This window comes from Bos indicus, chromosome 1 (genome assembly GCF_029378745.1).
Source record: "Bos indicus isolate NIAB-ARS_2022 breed Sahiwal x Tharparkar chromosome 1, NIAB-ARS_B.indTharparkar_mat_pri_1.0, whole genome shotgun sequence".
Lineage (NCBI taxonomy): Eukaryota > Metazoa > Chordata > Mammalia > Artiodactyla > Bovidae > Bos > Bos indicus.
The window spans coordinates 65590035-65609389 of record NC_091760.1 but is presented as its reverse complement, the minus strand read 5'-3'; the positions used below and the strand labels follow the sequence as shown (position 1 = coordinate 65609389).

Here is a 19355-nt window from a genome sequence, read left to right as displayed (position 1 = left end):
GCTCACCCAGATGACAAGGCTTTTCCATGAGGGTTTGGTATCTGGGATTTGCCAAGCGGTTAAAACCCTGTCTGTGGAAGTCCATAGCACCTAAAATATCTTGTCCCTTTTGTGTTCAGTAATGCCAGAGAGTTTTCAGCCATTCTATGAGGGACTAGTAGGCTGCAGTCCATGGGGTCGCACAGAGTCGGACACAACTGAAGCGACTTAGCAGCAGCAGCAGCAGGAAGGACTAAGGGGATCCCCCTAAAACTCCTACCTTTACCCAGAATGTACTCCTCTTATCTTAGCATACAAACATTGAACCAGCTCTAGACTCTCCCTCTGACTATCAGGGATCTCTGCTGCTTTCTAGCCATTTGACTCACTTTCAGACAGATGAGAGCCTCACCCACCCACCTAACAGAGGAGAGAAATGCCAGGGAAAAATGAGATGAAGGAAGAGGACAATGGACTTTCCGTGTTCATCAGTGAATTCATTCATTTGTCTAACAAATGGTTATGGAATACTTGCTGTTTTTCCAAAGCCTGTCCTAGGGACTGAGATACAGACAAATAAGAAACAGCCTGGCTTTTGAGGAGTAGAAATTGTCTAGTGGAACAAACAAAAAGGTAATATAACATGACAATTGTGTTGGTGTACATATATCCTGGGGTAGTATAAGGACAAAGAGGAGGGGACCAAGCCTAGACTGAGGGCATCATCCAGACAGGCATGTGCTCTTATTCCTTTGAGTCCAGTGAAGTGAGTCACTCACAAAGGAAATATGAAGAAATACCTCATAGAACAAATAAAAGGATTGACTGGTAGTACAATAAGCTTGGCTGATTGATTTTGGTGCCAACAGTCTACAAGGTTATACAATATTCTCCCCCAGCAGTCAGCTGCCTAGATATAAAACAATGGATTGTAATTTTTTAATTTAACTATACTTGATTTACAATTTGTGATAGTTTCCAGTGTACAGCTTCAGTTTCTGCTGCATTATAAGTCATTACAAGATATTGAATATATTTCCTTATGCTATACAGTAAATCCTTGTTGTTTATCTGTTTTGTATATAGTGGTGTGTATCTGTTAATCCCATACTCCTAATTTATCCCTCCCCCACTTTCCCCTTTAGTAACCATATATTTGTTTTCTTTTTTTTTTTTTCATATATTTGTTTTCTATGTCTGTGAGTCTGTTTCTGTTTCATTGATAGGTTCATTTGTATCATATTTTAGATTCTACATATACATGATATATGGTATTTGTCTTTCTCTGTATGACTTACTTCACTTAGTTTGATAATCTCTAGGTCCACCCATGTTGCTGTAAATGGCAGTATTTCATTCTTTTTATGGCTGAGTAACATCAGTGGATTGTACTCTTGATGCGAGTTTTGTTGAGCAGGTTGCACCAAAAGGTCCTATTTAGAAAGGGAATTGAGTGTTGTTGAGAGCCAGTTCAGATAACTAATCAGAGGTTTGAAATTGAGTAGAGAAAGGAAGAGAGACTGTGAGGAAGCTAAGGAACCAAGGAACTGGCCGCCCAGAGGCTTCAGCGGGCAAATGTATTAGACGTAAGCTTATGAGAGTAGAAGGCTGAGGACAAGAGACTCACTTGTTCATTCATTAAGTATTTATTGAGTAATTTCAGTATGTGAGATAGTGTTACAGCGCTGGGAGTACATCACGAACTGTTCTAATTGGCAAGTGGTAGTGTTAGTCGCTCAGTCGTGTCTCTTTGTGACCCCATGGACTGTAGCCCGCCAGACTCTTCTGTCCATAGGATTCTCCAGTCAAGAATATTGGAGTGGATTGCCTGCCATTCCCTTCTCCAGAGGATCTTCCCAACCCAGGGATTGAACCTGGGTCTCCTGCATTGCAGGCAGATTCTTTACTGTTTGAGCTACAGGGAAGACCTAATTGGCAACAGAAGACGTTAAATAAGAAAAGTTATAATATGTAAATTATGTAACATGTTAGAAGGTGAAAAGGACTATGGTGGGATGGGTTTGGAGAGAATGGAGTGGGACAAGAAGGATTTGGAGTCTGGTGTAAGAGTATGATTTTAAGTGGGATTATCATCATAGGCCAGGCTGAGAGGGTGACATTTAAACAAAGACATGAAAGGAGAGTGGGAATGAACCACACACATACGTGAATTGAAATATTCCAGGCAGAGAGAACAATCACTTTGAAGCCTTAAAGTGTGAGAATGCCTGGTGTTTTCATGGAATAGCAAGGAGGTGTGTGGCATTGGATGGGCAAGGGGAAGAAGTAGGAAATGAGGTACAGAGAGAGCCGGGACCAAATGTGAAGGCATTGTAGACACTGGTAAAGACTTTGGCTTTTCCTCTGAGTGAGATAGAAAGTCATTGCAGGGTTTTGAGCAGAGAAGTGACATGATCGGTATGGCTGCTGTGTTGAAAATAGACTTTGGGAGGATCCAGAGTAGAATCAGTGGGAGTCCGGTTAGGAGGTTGGTGCAATAATCCAAATTGCAAAATCAGAGTTTGATAAGGGTGATGGCAACAGAGGTGGTGAGAAGTAGTTGGATTCTGGATATGTTTTAGGGATATAGCTAATAGGATTTCATGACAGATTGGATGTGGGAGGTGAGCTAGAGTTAAGTATGACTCCAAAATTTTTAGTCCAAGCAGATATAAAGATGAAGTTGCCATTATCTGAATGGGATGGGGAAAAATGTAAGAACAGGTTGAAAGGAAAACTAGCAGTTAAATTTTGGACTCATTGAGATCAGAGAGTGGAGTATTGGTGTTTAAATTTTCTGAAGTGGAACAATTTTGAATGATCTTAAGACCCAGGGTGTGACCCTTGGGGACGGGTATCTGAAAGTGGAATAAAGTGCAGTTGTTATAATTAAAGAATTTAAATTCTTAAAATTGAAAGGTTAATGAAATCTCTTAGGGTGGTCTCCTAGGATGGTGGCCCAGGCAGGAGAGAAAGAATAAGGGCCAGGCTGCTCTCACCCTTATGATACAAAGTTTGACTATAAATAGCTACAAGTCACACAAATATTAGTTTGACATGTCCAGAACTGGGTTCAGATTTTAAGCTTAATACATTAGAGATAAACGATCACATTTGCTGAAATACAACAGATAAAATTATGATAAAGTCACTTGGAACATACCCAGATGAGTTAGATTTATAATCTCATTGTAGCAAGGATCAAAAACAGTGGATTAAAAAAACATTTAATAAATTTCACAATTTAATCTTAATTGTTTTGTTAAAAAGCTTTTTGGAAAGATACTCATATTTGGTTTTAGATATACTTAAACCTAAATACCATTTATGTAAATTCATGTAGCATTTTAGAAAGCATGGCCCTCTGACATTATAGGAAGGTTTTCTGATTGTCACAGCAAGCTCAGAAGTAACGTTAGCTCCTTTCACAGGCCATGTTTCCAAATTCTGTCCTTAGCATCAGTAAGAAGAAACCTCAGGATGACCAGTCTCCATAATGCCAAGTATAATGAAACTCCAAGGTCAGACACTGATATTTGATTAGGATTTTTAAAACATCATACTCTGAGCTGCTGCTAAGTCGCTTCAGTCATGTCCGACTCTGTGCGACCCCAGAGATGACAGCCTCCCAGGCTCCCCCGTCCCTGGGATTCTCCAGGCAAGAACACTGGAGTGGGTTGCCATTTCCTTCTCCAATGCATGAAAGTGAAAACTGAAAGTGAAGTCTCTCAGTCGTGTCTGACTCCTAGCAACCCCATGGACTGCAGCCCACCAGGCTCCTCTGTCCATGGGATTTTCCAGGCAAGAGTACTGGAGTGGGGTGCCATTGCCTTCTCCAATACTCTGAGCTGGTGAATGCTATTTATACATCTAAATTCATTAAAGATTATTGAAATGGTAATCCAGGTTTATACAGGTTCTACAGATATAGATGGATATTTACCTCTATGTACTGAGACCTTCGGAGAAGGCAATGGCAACCCACTCCAGTATTCTTGCCTGGAAAATCCCGTGGATGGAGGGGCCTGGTGGGCTGCGGTCCATGGGGTCGCTACGAGTTGGGCGCGACTGAGTGACTTCACTTTCACTTTTCACTTTCCTGCACTGGAGAAGGAAATGGCAACCCACTCCAGTGTTCTTGCCAGGAGAATCCCAGGGACGGGGGAGCCTGGTGGGCTGCCGTCTCTGGGGTCGCACAGAGTCGGACATGACTGAAGCGACTTAGCAGCAGCACTGAGACCTTACTTAAGAACTGAGAAAACTCTTGTCTTGTACTTCCAACTAATAAATGAAAAAAAGGATAATGAGATAGTTATAAAATCCTTTAAAAAAATTCCCACATTGTTTCTGTCAGGAACCCCATCTGGGCTTTTTATGTCTTTATAAATGAAACACAGGTAATCTAGATGAGACTGGCTGTTTATAGGTAGATAATATTTAAATCTTCTTGCCATGCAGAAATTAACGTTTGTGGTTGATTAAAATATTCAGTATATGCAGGATTCATCTTTTAGTTCAATAGAAAAATATAAATGACATTAGTGGTTGAATTCTTATTAAAGTATCAAAGACATTCTCCAGACTTACATAATTCACCTGCTGAATTGGAGATGATTCACCTTTCAGTGACTTCACAGGTATTAACTTGGCCAAACAAAACAGATAAATTGTCTTCCATTCATTTTTTTTTCCCTGAGGTAAGTTTTTAGTAAAACTAGGAAAATTATAAAAATATACATATATAAGTCCATAACATGTCCATTTGAAAATCAATTTGCATCAACTTTTGAGATGTGAAGACTATGTAATGTATATTTTGTTTTAAAACAAAACAAAACACTAAAATGAGTTCCTCCTAACTAAATCAAGAAGGGGAGGAATTCTAAATCAGGATTCATACAGTACTGAACTATACAAAAGAGACCTGATTGTACAGTGGTGTTCACGTAAAATGGTCCAGAGACGAGTTAAGAAAGAAACCTACCAATCAGTCATCTAGACAACACAGACATGTGGCTGTGAAAGCTGAACATTGGCTTGGTGAAAATCTCCTCGTCAGATATTCATGGCTGATGCCTAGGAGATTGTAAGAGGCTATGGGGAAGAACAGCCTCATTTCTTGGTCTTGCAGGAGACCACCCAGTGGTTGTACCACTGCCCAGGCTACTGGCTGCACTGCATGGCCAGTCCTGGCCAACAGTGCTCTGTTTTCTAAGTCAGTGTCAGAACTGGTCTCTCTGATGTATTGCTTTTCTTAACAAATGCTTTGTGGAGCTGCTGATAATCATTGTTACTTTGGTAGTCAGTATTCATCACATGGGCTTCCTGGATAGCGCTGGTGGTAAAGAACCCAGCTGCCATTGCAGGAAACATAAGAGACATGGGTTCAGTCCCTGGGTGGAGAAGGTCTGCTGGAGGAGGGCATGGCAACCCACTCCAGTATTCTTGCCTAGAGAATCCCATGGCCAGAGGAGCCTGGAGGGCTACAGTCCATTGGGTCGCAAAGAGTAGGACACAACTAAAGCAACTTTAGCATACACGCACATTCACTACATATTGCCCCTTATGGGAAAAGACAAAGAAACTAGGGACAATTACTCTCTTTCAGCCCACAGTTTAAAGACATGATGACTGAAGATGTAGACCTATTAGTAAGTGGATAGGTAGGATAAGGCTAAATCCTAAATGGGGATACAGGAGACTTAAGGTGAACAATAGAAAATTGTTCTTTATACATGTAGCTCTCTTGCTAAGTGATGAAGGTGATATTTTAAGAAGATAAATGTGAAAATAATGTACAAGATATATTAGGACAGGGAAGAACTGGTGTTACAGAGAGCTGAAGCTTATACCAAAAAACCTAACAGTTAATGTTTTTGCATTGCCTTAGAGTATTCAAGGAGTTTTAGCACAAACCTCATTTGATCCTCACAATACCCTGTAGGTACATAAGAAAGGAGATATTATCTTTATTTCACAAACGAGGAAACAGGAACCTAGACTAGTTAAATGACTCAATGAAAGTCACATAGCTGTGATTGGCTGAGCCAGGATTCTCATCTCACACCTGACTCAAGTTCCATTTCTCCTAACATGACTGTAATCTGGATAAATGTGACAGCAGTAGGAATAGTATGTGAGGGACAGCTCAGAGAGATTTTGAAATAACAACTGAAAGAAACGCAACAATTGAGTAGAGGTGATAAAGAAAGAAGTGGAGAAGGAAAAGGAAGAAGCAAAAGGTGATTCTCAGGTTTCTAAAGCCTGGAAGATGATGAGATTAATAACATTGTCAGCTATATTTGTAACATGCTTGCTACATGCTGGGGCCTGTCCATGCTACCACACACTTGGCTGTATTGCCTCATTGAATCCTCAGCCCTCACAACTCTTTGGTTTGGGAGGAGGAGAGTGTGTATTATTATTATCCCCTGTTTACAAGGGGAATACATGAAGGTTGTTTTCACATTTGGAGGAAGAAAAAAAAATTAAGGTTTTTACTCTAAGACTTGGTAAAGCTCAACCAGAGTCATTGGCCTATGGTGACTATACTTGGGGCTTGAGTTGCAGGCAGTTTTGGTGTTCTTGTGTGTGTGTGTGTAATTATGTTGCTGAGTATGAAATAATCAAGCTGGGCTGGTGGTAGTTGTGATGGTTTTAAGTCCTGCACTGCTAAACTGTTTTTTTAATGCCTCCCAGATAAATACTTTGCCTGTCTTTAAAATAGGCTCTAGTATGTAGCTGGTTTTGCCTTGGCTCTGGTCTTCAAGGTGGTCAGTCAGGGAATCCAGGTAGATAGATAAGAATGCTTTCCCCCTCAGTAATTATTTTAAAATAAAGGTATAAGTACTTAGTAAAGAATCTGCCTGCAGTGAAGGAGACTCAGGTTCAATCCCTGGGTCGGGAAGATCCCCTGAAGAAGGGAATGACTACCCCCTCCAGTATTCTTGCCTGGAGAATTCTATGGATAGAAGAGCCTGGCAGGCTAAAGTCCATGGGGTCTCAAAAAATTGGACACAACTGAGCAACTGAGTGTAATAAGTATTATAAGTGTAATAAGTGTAATAAGTATAAAATTACCAAAGGACTAGTAGTATAAATACTGTGTTTATGCAGAATATACTATGAAAAGCTATGACAAACATAGATACCATTTTTAAAAAACAGAGACATTACTTTGCCAACAAAGGTCCATATAGTCAAAGCTATGGTTTTCCCAGTAGTCATGTATGGATGTGAGAGTTGGGCCATAAAGAAGGCTGAGCACTGCAGAATTGATGCTTTCAGACTGTAATGTTGGAGAAGACTCTTGAGAGTCCCTTGGATTGCAAGGAGATTCAACCAGTCAGTCCTAAAGGAAATCAACCCTGAATATTCACTGGAAGGATTGGTGCTGAAGCTGAAGCTCCAGTACTTGGCCACTTGACGTGAAGAGCTAACTCATTGGAAAAGACCTCGATGCTGGAAAAGATTGAAGGCACAAGTAGAAGGGGTCGGCAGAGGATGAGATGGTTGATGGCATCACCGACTCAATGGACGTGAGTTTGAGCAAACTCCGGAAGATGGTGAAGGACAGGAAGCCTGGTGTGCTGCAGTCCATGGAGTCACAAAAAGTCGGACACAACTGAATGACTGAACAACAGAATACATTATTTAGACTAAAACCCTTAAGTATTGCATTACTTCTTAATTGTTAGTAGTTATTTTTATTTCTTAATTGTTATCAATCACAGTCCAGTTTAAGTCTGGTTTCCCCTTAGGTTAACCAGTTCACTCATTTGTACCTTGTCTACAACCTCTGTTGGTGCTGAGAGTATGTCTCAGACTCAGTCTACCTTTCCCTATAATCTTTAAAATGCTCTGAAACCTCAAAAATCACTAAAGGGTCTTCCCTAGTGGCTCAGTGGTAAAGAATTCACCTGCCAATACAGGAGACAAGGGTTCAATGCCTGATCTGGGAAGATCCCACGTACCATGGGGCAACTAAGCCCATGTGCCACTACTTTTGAGCCTGTGCTCTAGAGCCTGGGAGCCCTAACTGCTGAGCCCACATGCTGCAATTCCTGAAGCCTGAGCAGCCTAGCACCACTGTACCATGACAAGAGAAGTCACCACAGTGAGAAGCCTGTGCACTGCAATGAAGAGGAATACCCACTCCACAACTAGAGAAAGCCCTTGCAGTAACTAAGACCCAACACAGCCAAAAATAAATAAATAAATAAAAATTTTTTTAATCACTCGAGAAGTAGTCCTTCCCAAATTTCCTGCTTTCAGTCTCTGCTTTCTTTCTCTTTCTTTCCCTTCTTGGTCAGACAGAGAGAGGAAAACAGTTTACATGTCAAATAAAGTAAATAGTGCATGAAAAACTCTCCAGACTTTTTTCAAGTAGTGATGTGAAGTGAAGTCGTTCAGTCGTGTCTGACTCTTTGTGACCCCATGGACTGTAGCCTACCAGGTTCCTCTGTCCATGGGATTTTCCAGGCAATAGTACTGGAGTGGATTGCCATTTCCTTCTCCAGCGGATCTTCCCGACCCAGGAATTGAACCCAGGTCTCCCGCATTGTAGACAGATGCTTTACTGTCTGAGCCACCAGGGAAGTCCTGTATTTCAAGTAGTATTTTTCTGTAAAGCTCATTTTGTTTTTAATTTAATTTTTTATTGAAGTATAGTTGATTGGGCTTCCTTGGTGGCTCAGATGATAAAGAATCCACCTGCAAGGTGGGAGACCTGGGGTTTGATATCTGAGTCAGAAAGATGCCCTGGAGAAGGGAACAGCTACCCATTTTGGTATTCTGGCCTGGAGAATTCCATGGAGAGAGGAGCCTGGCAGGCAACAGTCCATGGGCTTGTAAAGAGTCAGACGTGACTGAGCAGCTTTCACTTTCACTTCACTTTGATAGGTGATTTACAGTGTTGTGTTAGTTTCAGGTATACAGTAAAGTGATTCAGTTATACATACATGTATATATATATATATGGAACAAAGACTGGTTCCAAATAGGAAAAGGAGTACGTCAAGAATGTATATTGTCACCCTGCTTATTTAACTTATATGCAGTACATCATGAGAAACGTTGGGATGGAGGAAGCACAAGCTGGAATCAAAATTTCCGAGAGAAATATCAATAACCTCAGATATGCAGATGACACCACCCTTATGGCAGAAAGTGAAGAACTAAAGAGCCTCTTGATGAAAGTGAAAGAGGAGAGTGAAAAAATTGGCTTAAAGCTCAACATTCAGAAAACGAAGATCATGGCATCCGGTCCTATCACTTCATGGGAAATAGATGGGGAAACAGTGGCTGACTTTATTTTGGGGGGCTCCAAAATCCTGCAAATGGTGATTGCAGCCATGATATTAAAAAACGCTTACTCCTTGGAAGGAAAGTTATGACCAACCTAGATAGCATATTAAAAAGCAGAGACGTTACTTTGTCCACAAAGGTCCTTCTAGTCAAGGCTGTGGTTTTTCCAGTGGTCATGTATGGATGTGAGAGTCAGACTATAAAGAAAGCTGAGTGCCAAAGAATTGATGCTTTTGAACTGTGGTGTTGGAGAAGACTCCTGAGTGTCCCTTGGACTGCAAGGAGATCCAACCAGTCTGTCCTAAAGGAAATCAGTCCTGAATATTCATTGGAAGGACTGATGCTGAAGCTGAAGCCACCTGATGCGAAGAGCTGACTCATCTGAAAAGACCCTGATGCTGGGAAAGATTGAGGGCAGGAGGAGAAGGGGATGACAGAGGATGAGATGGTTGGATGGCATCACCGACTCAATGGACATGGGTTTGGGTAGACTCCGGCAGTTGGTGATGGACAGGGAGGCCTGGCGTGCTGCGATTCATGGGGTCACAAAGAGTCGGACACAACTGAGCAACTGAACTGAACTGAACTGAACTGAAATACATATATATATATATATATATACACACACACACATATATACACATATATGTGTATTACACATATTTGTTCTCAGATTCTTTTCCCTTATAGGTTATTGTAAAATACTGAGTGTAGTTCTCTATGCTATACAGTAGGTCCTTGTTGGTTATTTATTTTATATATGCGTGTGTGTGTGCTCAAATCTCTTCAGTCCTGTCCAGCTCTCTGAGATCCTATGGACTGTAGCCTGCTAAGCTCCTCTGTCCATGTGATTCTCTAGACAAAAATGCTGGAGTGGATTTCCATGCCGTCCTCCAGGGAATCATCCTGATCCAGAGACCAATCCCATGTCTCCTGCGTCTCTTTCATTGCAGGCAAATTCTTTACCACTGAGCCACCTGGGAAGCTCATTCTATATATAATGGTGTGTATATATTAATCTTAAACTCCTAATTTATCCCTCCCTCCTTTCCCTTTTGGTAACCATATGATTGTTTTATATTTCTATGGGTCTATTTCTGTTTTATATCTAAGTGAATTTGCATCATTTTTAATTAGAGTCCACATGTAAGTGATATCTTCTGATATTTGTCTTTCTCTGGTTTATTTGACTTAGTGAGATAATTTAGATCCAACCATGTTGCTGCAAATGGCCTTATTTCATTCTTTTTTATGACTGATTAATATTGCATTGTATGTACAACCACATCTTCTTTATCGATTCAGCTATCAATGGACATTTAGGTTGTTTCCATGTCTTGGCTATTATAAATAGTGCTGCAGTGAGCATTCAGTTCAGTTCAGTCGCTCAGTCGTGTCTGACTCTTTGCGACCCCATGAATCGCAGCACGCCAGGCCTCCCTGTCCTTCACCAACTCCCGGAGTTCACTCAAATTCATGTCCATCGAGTCGGTGATGCCATCCAGCCATCTCATCCTCTGTCGTCCCCTTCTTCTCCTGCCCCCAATCCCTCCCAGCATCAGAGTCTTTTCCAATGAGTCAACTCTTCGCATGAGGTGGCCAAAGTACTAGAGTTTCAGCTTTAGCATCATTCCTTCAAAAGAAATCCCAGGGCTGATCTCCTTCAGAATGGACTGGTTGGATCTCCTTGAAGTCCAAGGGACTCTCAAGAGTCTTCTCCAACACCACAGTTCAAAAGCATCAATTCTTTGGCACTCTGCCTTCTTCACAGTCCAACTCTCACATCCATACATGACCACAGGAAAACCATAGCCTATGCAGTGAGCATTAGGATGCATATATCTTTTCAAATTATGCTTTTCTTCAGGTATATGCCCAGGAGTTGGATTGCTGGCTCATATGGCAATTCTATTTTTTTGTTCTTTAAGGAACTTCCACACTATTCTCCATATTTCTGTACCAGTTTACATTCCCACCAATGGTGTAGGAGGGTTCCTTTTTCTCAATTACCTGTCCAGAATTTATTTTTTGTAGACTTTTTGATGATGGCCGCTCTGACTAGTGTGAGGTGATAATTCATTGTAGTTTTGATTTGCATCACTCTAATAATTAGCAGTGTTGAGCATCTTTTCATGTGCCTTTTGATCATCCCTATGTCTTCTCTGGAAAAAATGTCTATTTAGGTCTTCTGCCCATTTTCTGAGTGGGTGTTTTTTTTGCTATTGAGCTTTATGAACTATTGTATATTTTGGAGATTAATCTCTTGTCAGTTATACCATTTGCAAATATTTTCTCCCATTCTGAATTGTCTTTTTTGTTTATGGTTTCCTTTGTTGTGAAAAATCTTTTTAGTTTAATTAGATCCAGTTTGTTTATTTTTCTTTTTCTTTTCATCACTCTAGAAGATGAATCCCAAAAGATATTGCTACAATTTATATCAGAGTATTCTAACTGTTTTCCTCTAGGAGTTTTATGGTATCTGGTTTTACATTTAGGTCTTTAATCCATTTTGAGTTTAATATTGTGTATGGTGTTATAGAATGTTCTAATTTCATCCTTTTACATGTAGCTGTCCAGTTTTCCCAGTACCACACTTTGAAGAGACTGTGTTTTTTCTGTTGTATATTCTTGCTTCCTTTGAGCCTGTGCTCTGCAACAAGAGAAGCCACCATAATGAGAAGCTCAAGCACGGCAACTAAGAGTAACCCCTACTCACTGCAACTAGAGAAAACCCATGCAAAGCAACAAAGACCCAGCACAGACAAAAATAAATAAATACAAATTAAAAAAAAAAGAAATGTATTAATTAATTTTGTATTAATTTTGTATCCTGTAACTTTACCAAATTCATTGATGAGCTCTAGTAGTTTTCTGGTAGCATCTTTAGGATTTTCTGTGTAGAGTATAATGTCATGAACAAATAGTGACAGTTTTACTTCTTCCAGCTTGGATTCATTTTATTTCTTTTTCTTCTCTGATTGCTGTGGCTAGGACTGCCAAGGCGTTGTTGAATAAAAAGAGTAAGAGCAGCCATCCTTGTCTGATTTTAGAGAAAATGCTTTCAGCTTTTCACCACTGAGTATAATGTTAGCTGTGGGTTTGTCATATGTGACCTTTATTTTGTTGAGGTAGTTTCCCTCAATGCCCACTTTTTGGAATGTTTTTATCATAAATGAATGTTGAATTTTGTCAAAAGCTTTTTCTGCTGCTATTAAGATGATCGTATGGTTTTTATTCTTCAGTTTGTTAATGTGTATGGATTTGCAGATATTGAAAAATCCTTGCACCCCTGGGATAAGTCCCACTTGATCATGGTGTATGATCCTTTTAATGTATTGTTGGATTTGATTTGCTAGTATTTTGTTAAGGATTTTTGCACCTATGTTTATCAGTGATATTGGCCTGTAATTTTCTCTTTTTTTGTGGTATCTTTGTCTGTTTTTTTTTCTAATAGTTTACCTTACAGCTCACTTTTAAAGGTTCCAAACTGTATCTCCTTAGGAATCTACCTGCTAGTTATTTATTCACTAGGCTGCATAGAGCAGTCTTTTAGCAACCATAAACTTTAGGGAAAAATTCTAACTCTTCTGTGATACCACCTGTTTGGGGGAAGTTGGCCTTCTTTTAAGACTTGGAGTTATATAAGCAAGAAATGCTAGAATATAATTCTTTCTGAAAATAAATTTAAATAAACCATAACAATTTTTCACAGGGTTGTAAAGCAGTCTTCCCTATGACCTTTTACTCCAAGACCACATTGGAGATTTTGCTGGCAGGGAAACTTTGTACACTCCCAGGACAAATGTCATGACTGTAGGTGTCTTTCTTCCTGGTTTCCCATAGGATTGTGAAGATGTCCAGTCCCAATCTGAACATTGTGACCTTATTGGGCAGTTGTCTGACTTACAGTAGTGCTTACCTCTTTGGGATTCACAATCAAGGTGCTTTAGTGGGAAGCTCAATGGAAAGTCTCATTCAGGTAGGTGAAATCTTCAATTTTATTTTGAATATCATGCAAATTTTGATAATCTTTAAAATCATCTGCTCCTGTAGGTGTTGGTTATCTTTGTCCTTGGTGTGGGCTCTTTCAGAGGCAAACCCTGGAACCCTGAGTCAGTGAGGTCCACTTTCTGCCCCAGGTCCTCTGTGGACTGAAGCTTTGCAGATCAGAATGTATGGAGAACCACAGAGGTTTCTCTCATGCCTCTTTCTTCTGTTCCTTTCCATCTGTAGATAAGACTCTCCATGTTGTGCATTGGAACCTCCCTGGTGTTTGGCCCCATTCTTGGGAAGAGTTGGCGACTCTACAAGGTGTTCACCCAGAGGGTTCCGGACAAGAGAGTGGTAAGTACGTAGCAAGTACACATTGCTTGATCACAGACAGTAGCTCCATTATTGATTAAAAGCTAGAGAAACTTGTACCAAATTACTGGGTCTGGCTCTTTTATGATGATCTGAAGTTCCTGCCCCTACTTCAAACCTTGGAGTCATGTGGCCTCATAAATTCCAAGGCTGGAAAGCTGTTTGTCAGTGCTATTGGGAGACAGGTCTTTAAACGAAAGTTCTGCTTCATATGCATCCCAGGCCCAGGTACTACTCTGGGGGATGTGTGAGCTGGCCCTTATCTGGCACCAGCCTGAAGGAGAGCAAGATGCCCAGAGGGGCTGTTGCTTGGCATGGGTGTGAGCTGAAAAGTGGGCAGAGGGATAGCGATTACAGAGAAGCTATAGCAAGTAAGCAATTATTCCTGTCTTTGGAGGCCAGTTCTTTTCCATACAAGAAGGCCATGCTCTGTACTAAGAAGGATGGGCCTGAAACAATGAGCAAGGAAGAACATATCCATTCAGACAGAATCAACCCTAGCAGCTATGCAGCAGCCAGATTACCTATGTGTCCCTGACATCAGATGTCATCCTAACCACGTTCCCTCATTTTATCATGTTTCCTGATGGAGCTGCCCAAACCTCAAAGGCTGATCATCAAACCCTTAGGTCGTATCAATCCTGTCCAGATCCAACGTATTACTCAGTTGGAGTTTAATTCTCTGGACTGACAAGATTTTCTTTTAGCAAATCTTTTGTGGTGAATATTTATCAAAAACTCTGCTGTGAATAACCATACATATGAGAAACATTGCCTAAAGGACATCCATGCCTCTAGAACACTAATTCCTCTTTTTAAAAATAGCTTTGTTGTTATTCAGTCACTAAGTCGTATCCAACTCTTTACAACACCATGGACTGTAGCATCCAGGCTTCCCTGTCCACTGTCTCCTGGAGTTTGCTTAAACTCATGTCTATTGGATGGCGATACCATCCAACCATCTCATCCTCTATCACCACGTTCTCCTCCTGCCCTCAATCTTTCCCAGCATCAAGGTCTTTTCCAATGAGTTAGGTCTTCACATCTGGTGATAAATAACTTTATTTAGAGATAATTGACATGCACTGAACCACATATATTTAAAGTGTATGATTTGATATATTTTGACATGTGTATATACTATGAAACGTGGGTTATAATCTGCAAGTCTCCTCATACACCCTTGTCATCTTCCTCTCTTGTCGAATTCTTATATCTCCTATTCCTGTACCCAGGCAACCATTGACCTGCTTTCTGTCACTGTAAATTAGTTTGAATTTTCCAGAATTTTATATAAATGGAATTATACAGTGTGTATTTTTATCTTGTTTCTACTTGGCCTAATTATTTTGAGATTCATCTATGTTGTTACTTGCATCAGTGATTCTTTCCTTACTATTGCTGAGTGATTTTTCAGTGTGTAGATAAAACTGCCGTTGGTTTATCCATTTACCTATTGGTAGGTGTTTGGATTTGTTTCTAGTTTGGGGCTATTAAAAATAAAACTTCTGTGAACATTTGTGTATGAATCTTTGTGCAGACGTATCTTACTTTCATTACTGTTGGTTAAAAACCTAAGCATAATGTGGCAGCCTAGATGGAAAGGGAGTTTGGTGGAGAACAGATACACATACATGTATGACTGAGTCCCTTTGATGTCCACTTGAAACTATCACAATATTGTTAATCAACTGTACTCCAAAATAAAATAGAAAGGTTTTAAAAAAAGCCAAGCATAGAGTGATTAGATCATATAGTAAGTATATGTTTAACTTTTAAAAAAATTGCATGACAGTTTTACAAAGTGGTTGTACAATTTTATGTTCCCATCAATACTATGTGAGTCCCTTTCCTCTACTTCCTTCCCAACATTAGACTTTGTTGGTATGTGTGTTAGTCATTCTAATAAGTATGTGTAGTAGAATCTCATTGTATTTTAATTTCATTTCCCTGATGCAATGTTGACTATATTTTTATATGCTTATTTGCCATCCATATATCTTCTTTGGTGAAGGATCTGCTCAAATCAATCACCTGTTTTTTAATTTAGTTGATTTTCTTCTTATTATTAGCTTTGAGGGTTCTTTTTACATTCTGGATATAGTCTTTTATCAAATGAATATAGGTATCTATACAAGGAAATCAAGAGGAAATCATCTGATTTGCAAAGATTTGCTTCTAGTTTATGACTTTTCATTCACTTAAGAATGTCTTTCAAACAGAAGATATTTCTAATTTTGATGGAGTTCAGTTTCCTACTTTGTTCTCTCATGGATCATGTTTTGGGTATCAGACTTAAGAAACTTGTCTAACCCAAGGCCTCAAAAGTTTTTCTTTTATGTTTACTTCTAGAAGTTTTAAGAGTTTTTTTTTTTTTTTTTTTTTTTTTACATGCAGGTCTATGATTCATTTTGAGTTAATTTTGAAATATGATGTGATTGAAGTCCATTTTTTATGTATGGATATCCAGTTGTTCTGGCACCGTTTGTTGAAAAGACTCCTTTCTTCACTGAATTACCTTTGCACCTTTGTTGAAAACTATTTGTCCGTAGATGTGTATAACTACTACTAGACTCTGTCTCATTGATGTCATTGTTTGACACCAATACCATATTATTGTAGCTTTATATTAAATCTTGAGTCAGGGAGTATTAGTTCTCTCTCAGTGTTGTTTTGGCTAATCTGGGTTCTTTGAATTTCCATATAAATGTTTGAATCACTTTGCCAATTTCTTCAAATTTCAGCAGAGATTTTGATTGAGATTGTATTGAATTTGTAGATAAAATTATGGAGAACTGACTTCTTAACAATGTTGTATCTTTTAACCCATAAACACAATATATTTCTTCATTTATTTAGGTCTTTTCTAATTTCTCTTAGCAATTTTTTTGCAGCTTTCAGTGAAGGTCTTTCATATCTTTTGTCAAATTTATGTCTAAGTATTTTATATTTTTGTGATATTATACATGTTACTGTTTTTCATTTCACTTTACAATTTTTGTTGCTAGTATATGTATATAATAGTAATACAATTGATTTTTAAGCTGACCTTACCTGCTGCAATCTTGCTAAATTACTTATTAGTTCTAGTAGCTTTTGTGTAGATTCTATCAGATTTTCTGCATAGATGAACATATCTTCTATAAAAGACATTTACTTTCCAATCTCTATGATGGCACTGACTAGAAACACTAGTACAGTGTTTAATAGAAGTGCCTTGAGTTGTTCTTGATCATATGGGGGAAACATTCATCTTAGTCAAAACTAATGTTAATTTTGTTTTATCACAATGTTAGCTTTATGTTAGATATTAGCTGTAGTTTTATCGTAATGCTCTTTACCTAATTGGGGAAGTTCGCCTCAATTCCTATTTTATTGAGTTTCTATAAAGAATTATGTTAGACTTTGTCAAATGTGTTTTTTGTATCTATTAACCATATGTTTTTTTCTTTGCTCATATGGTGAATTATATTAAATAATTTTAGGATCTCAAACCAATCTTGCATCCCTGAAACAAGCTCCACTTGGTCATTATGTATTATCCTTTTATGTTGTTAGATTCAGTTTCATAAAATTCTGTTTATAATATTTATATTCATTTCTTAAGGTATGTTGCTCTGTAGCTTTCTTTTCTTATAAAATCTTCACCTGATTTTGGTAACAGAGTATTTGTAGAATAAATTGGGAAGTATTCCCTCCAATTCAATTTCTGGAAGAGTTTGTGTGTAATTATATAATTGGCATAAGTATTTTATAGTGGTATGCTTCCATTTCCCCATCTTCCAATCTTTGTGTTGTTTTTACTTTTACATATGTTACAAGCCCCATACACTTGTTATTAATTTTTGTTTAAACAATCCATTACATTTTAAGGATATTTAAATAGTAAATATCAGTCATATATTTTTCTATGAAGTTAACATTTCCAGAGCTCTTGATTTCCTTGTATAGATACCTATATTCATCTGATATTTTTTCCTTTTGCTTCAAAGTTATCTCACATTCTCATTCAGGTGTGCTAATACTGAATTCTTTCAGCTTTTATCTGAAAAAGTCTGTATTTCACCTTTGTTTTTGAAAGTTACTTTTTCTGAGTATAAGATTCTAGGTTGAATTTTTTTTCTTGAGTACTTTTGAAGATTTCCACTGTTTTCTCACTTGACCTTGTGTCTGATGAGAAATCTGATGTCTTCCTTAGTTTTTTTTTCTATACATGCTGTGTCATTTTTTGCTGGTTGATTTGAAATTTTTCTCCTTATCACTAGTTTGGAGCATTTTAATTCAGCAACTGATTCGTTTTTCTTATAAAAACCATGAATCATGTAACTAGTTGTGCTTCCTTCTTTTCATTGGTTGTCAAAAATGCAGAATTGTGTTTCTGCCCCAGTTCTTGAATGCTATGTGCTCTCCTCACCAGAGCATTCATCATAATTCTCCTTATTATCTCTTTTCCCTAATATTTTTCATCCTATTGCTATATACATTTTTAAAATTTTATTTTTCTAACCACAAAAATAACACAGTCTCTTTGTATTAAATCAAATGATTCACATATGTTTGAAGGAAATGCTAGTAGTCCCTCCTCCACCACCATTGTCTCTCAATCTGACCCTCCAGGTTAATGGTTGTTCATAGTTTAATATGAAAGTTTCCACATCTCTGTATGTGCTTGTATAAACATATTTAGAAATAATAGTGTATTTATTTTATAATATTCCTTGAATCCTTTGTGGGAAAGTCAGGATATGGAAAGGGCAAAGAAATGAAAACGATGATATGAACATAGAATCACTGAGTACACTTCATGTCTGTATCATCTTTGATGGCTGGCTTTGAAGTCCATTTGGAAGATTAACCCAGGAGCCTTTAGCTCAGAGCACACAGAACACTCTAGACTCCGTGTTGTATAGCCAGTGAGCAAAGGAAAGTTATGACCTTAACTCTTTTGCAGATAATCAAAGACCTGCAGCTTCTGGGGTTGGTGGCAGCCCTGGTGATAGCTGATGTGATCCTGCTCATGACTTGGGTGCTGACTGATCCCATCCAATGTCTTCAGATTCTCGGTGTCAGTATGACGGTGAGAGACCCAACCCCTGGAGAATCTAGTTCCTGAACTGGAGGGACTGGCTTCTGTGAGTACACAGAGGTCTTTCTCCCAGGAGCATTCACTGTGTGGACATCCTCCCAACAAGAAGATAAATGACCCCTAGAGGATGGCAAGTCGGGAGTTGTGGCTGCCCTGAACACCTACCCCTTGTCTGCAGGGTCTGCTGCTACTCCCGCTACTCCTCCCACCCCAAGTGTTCTGCGGCATCCGCTGAGATGTCAGCACACAGGAATCTGCCTGGCAGTTAACTCCACTTCCACATTATCAATAATGAGAACTTACAGAGTTGCCTTACCCAATTGTTGAAAGGTAAAGGATTCTGAAGGGTTCTTTGGAGTCAGTCAACCCTGGTTCAAATCCCAGCTCTACCACTTACCAGCCATGTGTCCTTGGGAAAGTTATTTAACCTCTCTAAGTTTCTATTTCCTCATAAGTAAAATAGAGATAATAATACTAATACTACCTATTTCATAGGGCTGTGATGAAGATTAAGTGAAACAGTACAGGTAAAGAATTCAGCTGTGCTCAGAACATAGTGTTTAATTAATAGGAAGCATTATGTCTTCAGCCTCACAAAGGGGCTGAGGAATACAGTGGGATC

At 38.9% G+C, this 19355-nt stretch overlaps 1 protein-coding gene across 2 annotated transcripts in view; it reads left to right on the top strand.

Moving 5' to 3' along the window:
• Positions 1 to 19355, top strand: part of GPR156 (G protein-coupled receptor 156) — a 108741-nt gene that overhangs the window by 65391 nt on the left and 23995 nt on the right. For both annotated transcript variants that reach the window (XM_019987379.2, XM_070788556.1), the window contains 3 exons: positions 13129 to 13264; positions 13519 to 13629; positions 18599 to 18724. In XM_019987379.2, coding sequence (XP_019842938.2) covers positions 13129 to 13264; positions 13519 to 13629; positions 18599 to 18724 — 373 coding nt within the window. The remainder of the gene's footprint in view (positions 1 to 13128; positions 13265 to 13518; positions 13630 to 18598; positions 18725 to 19355) is intronic.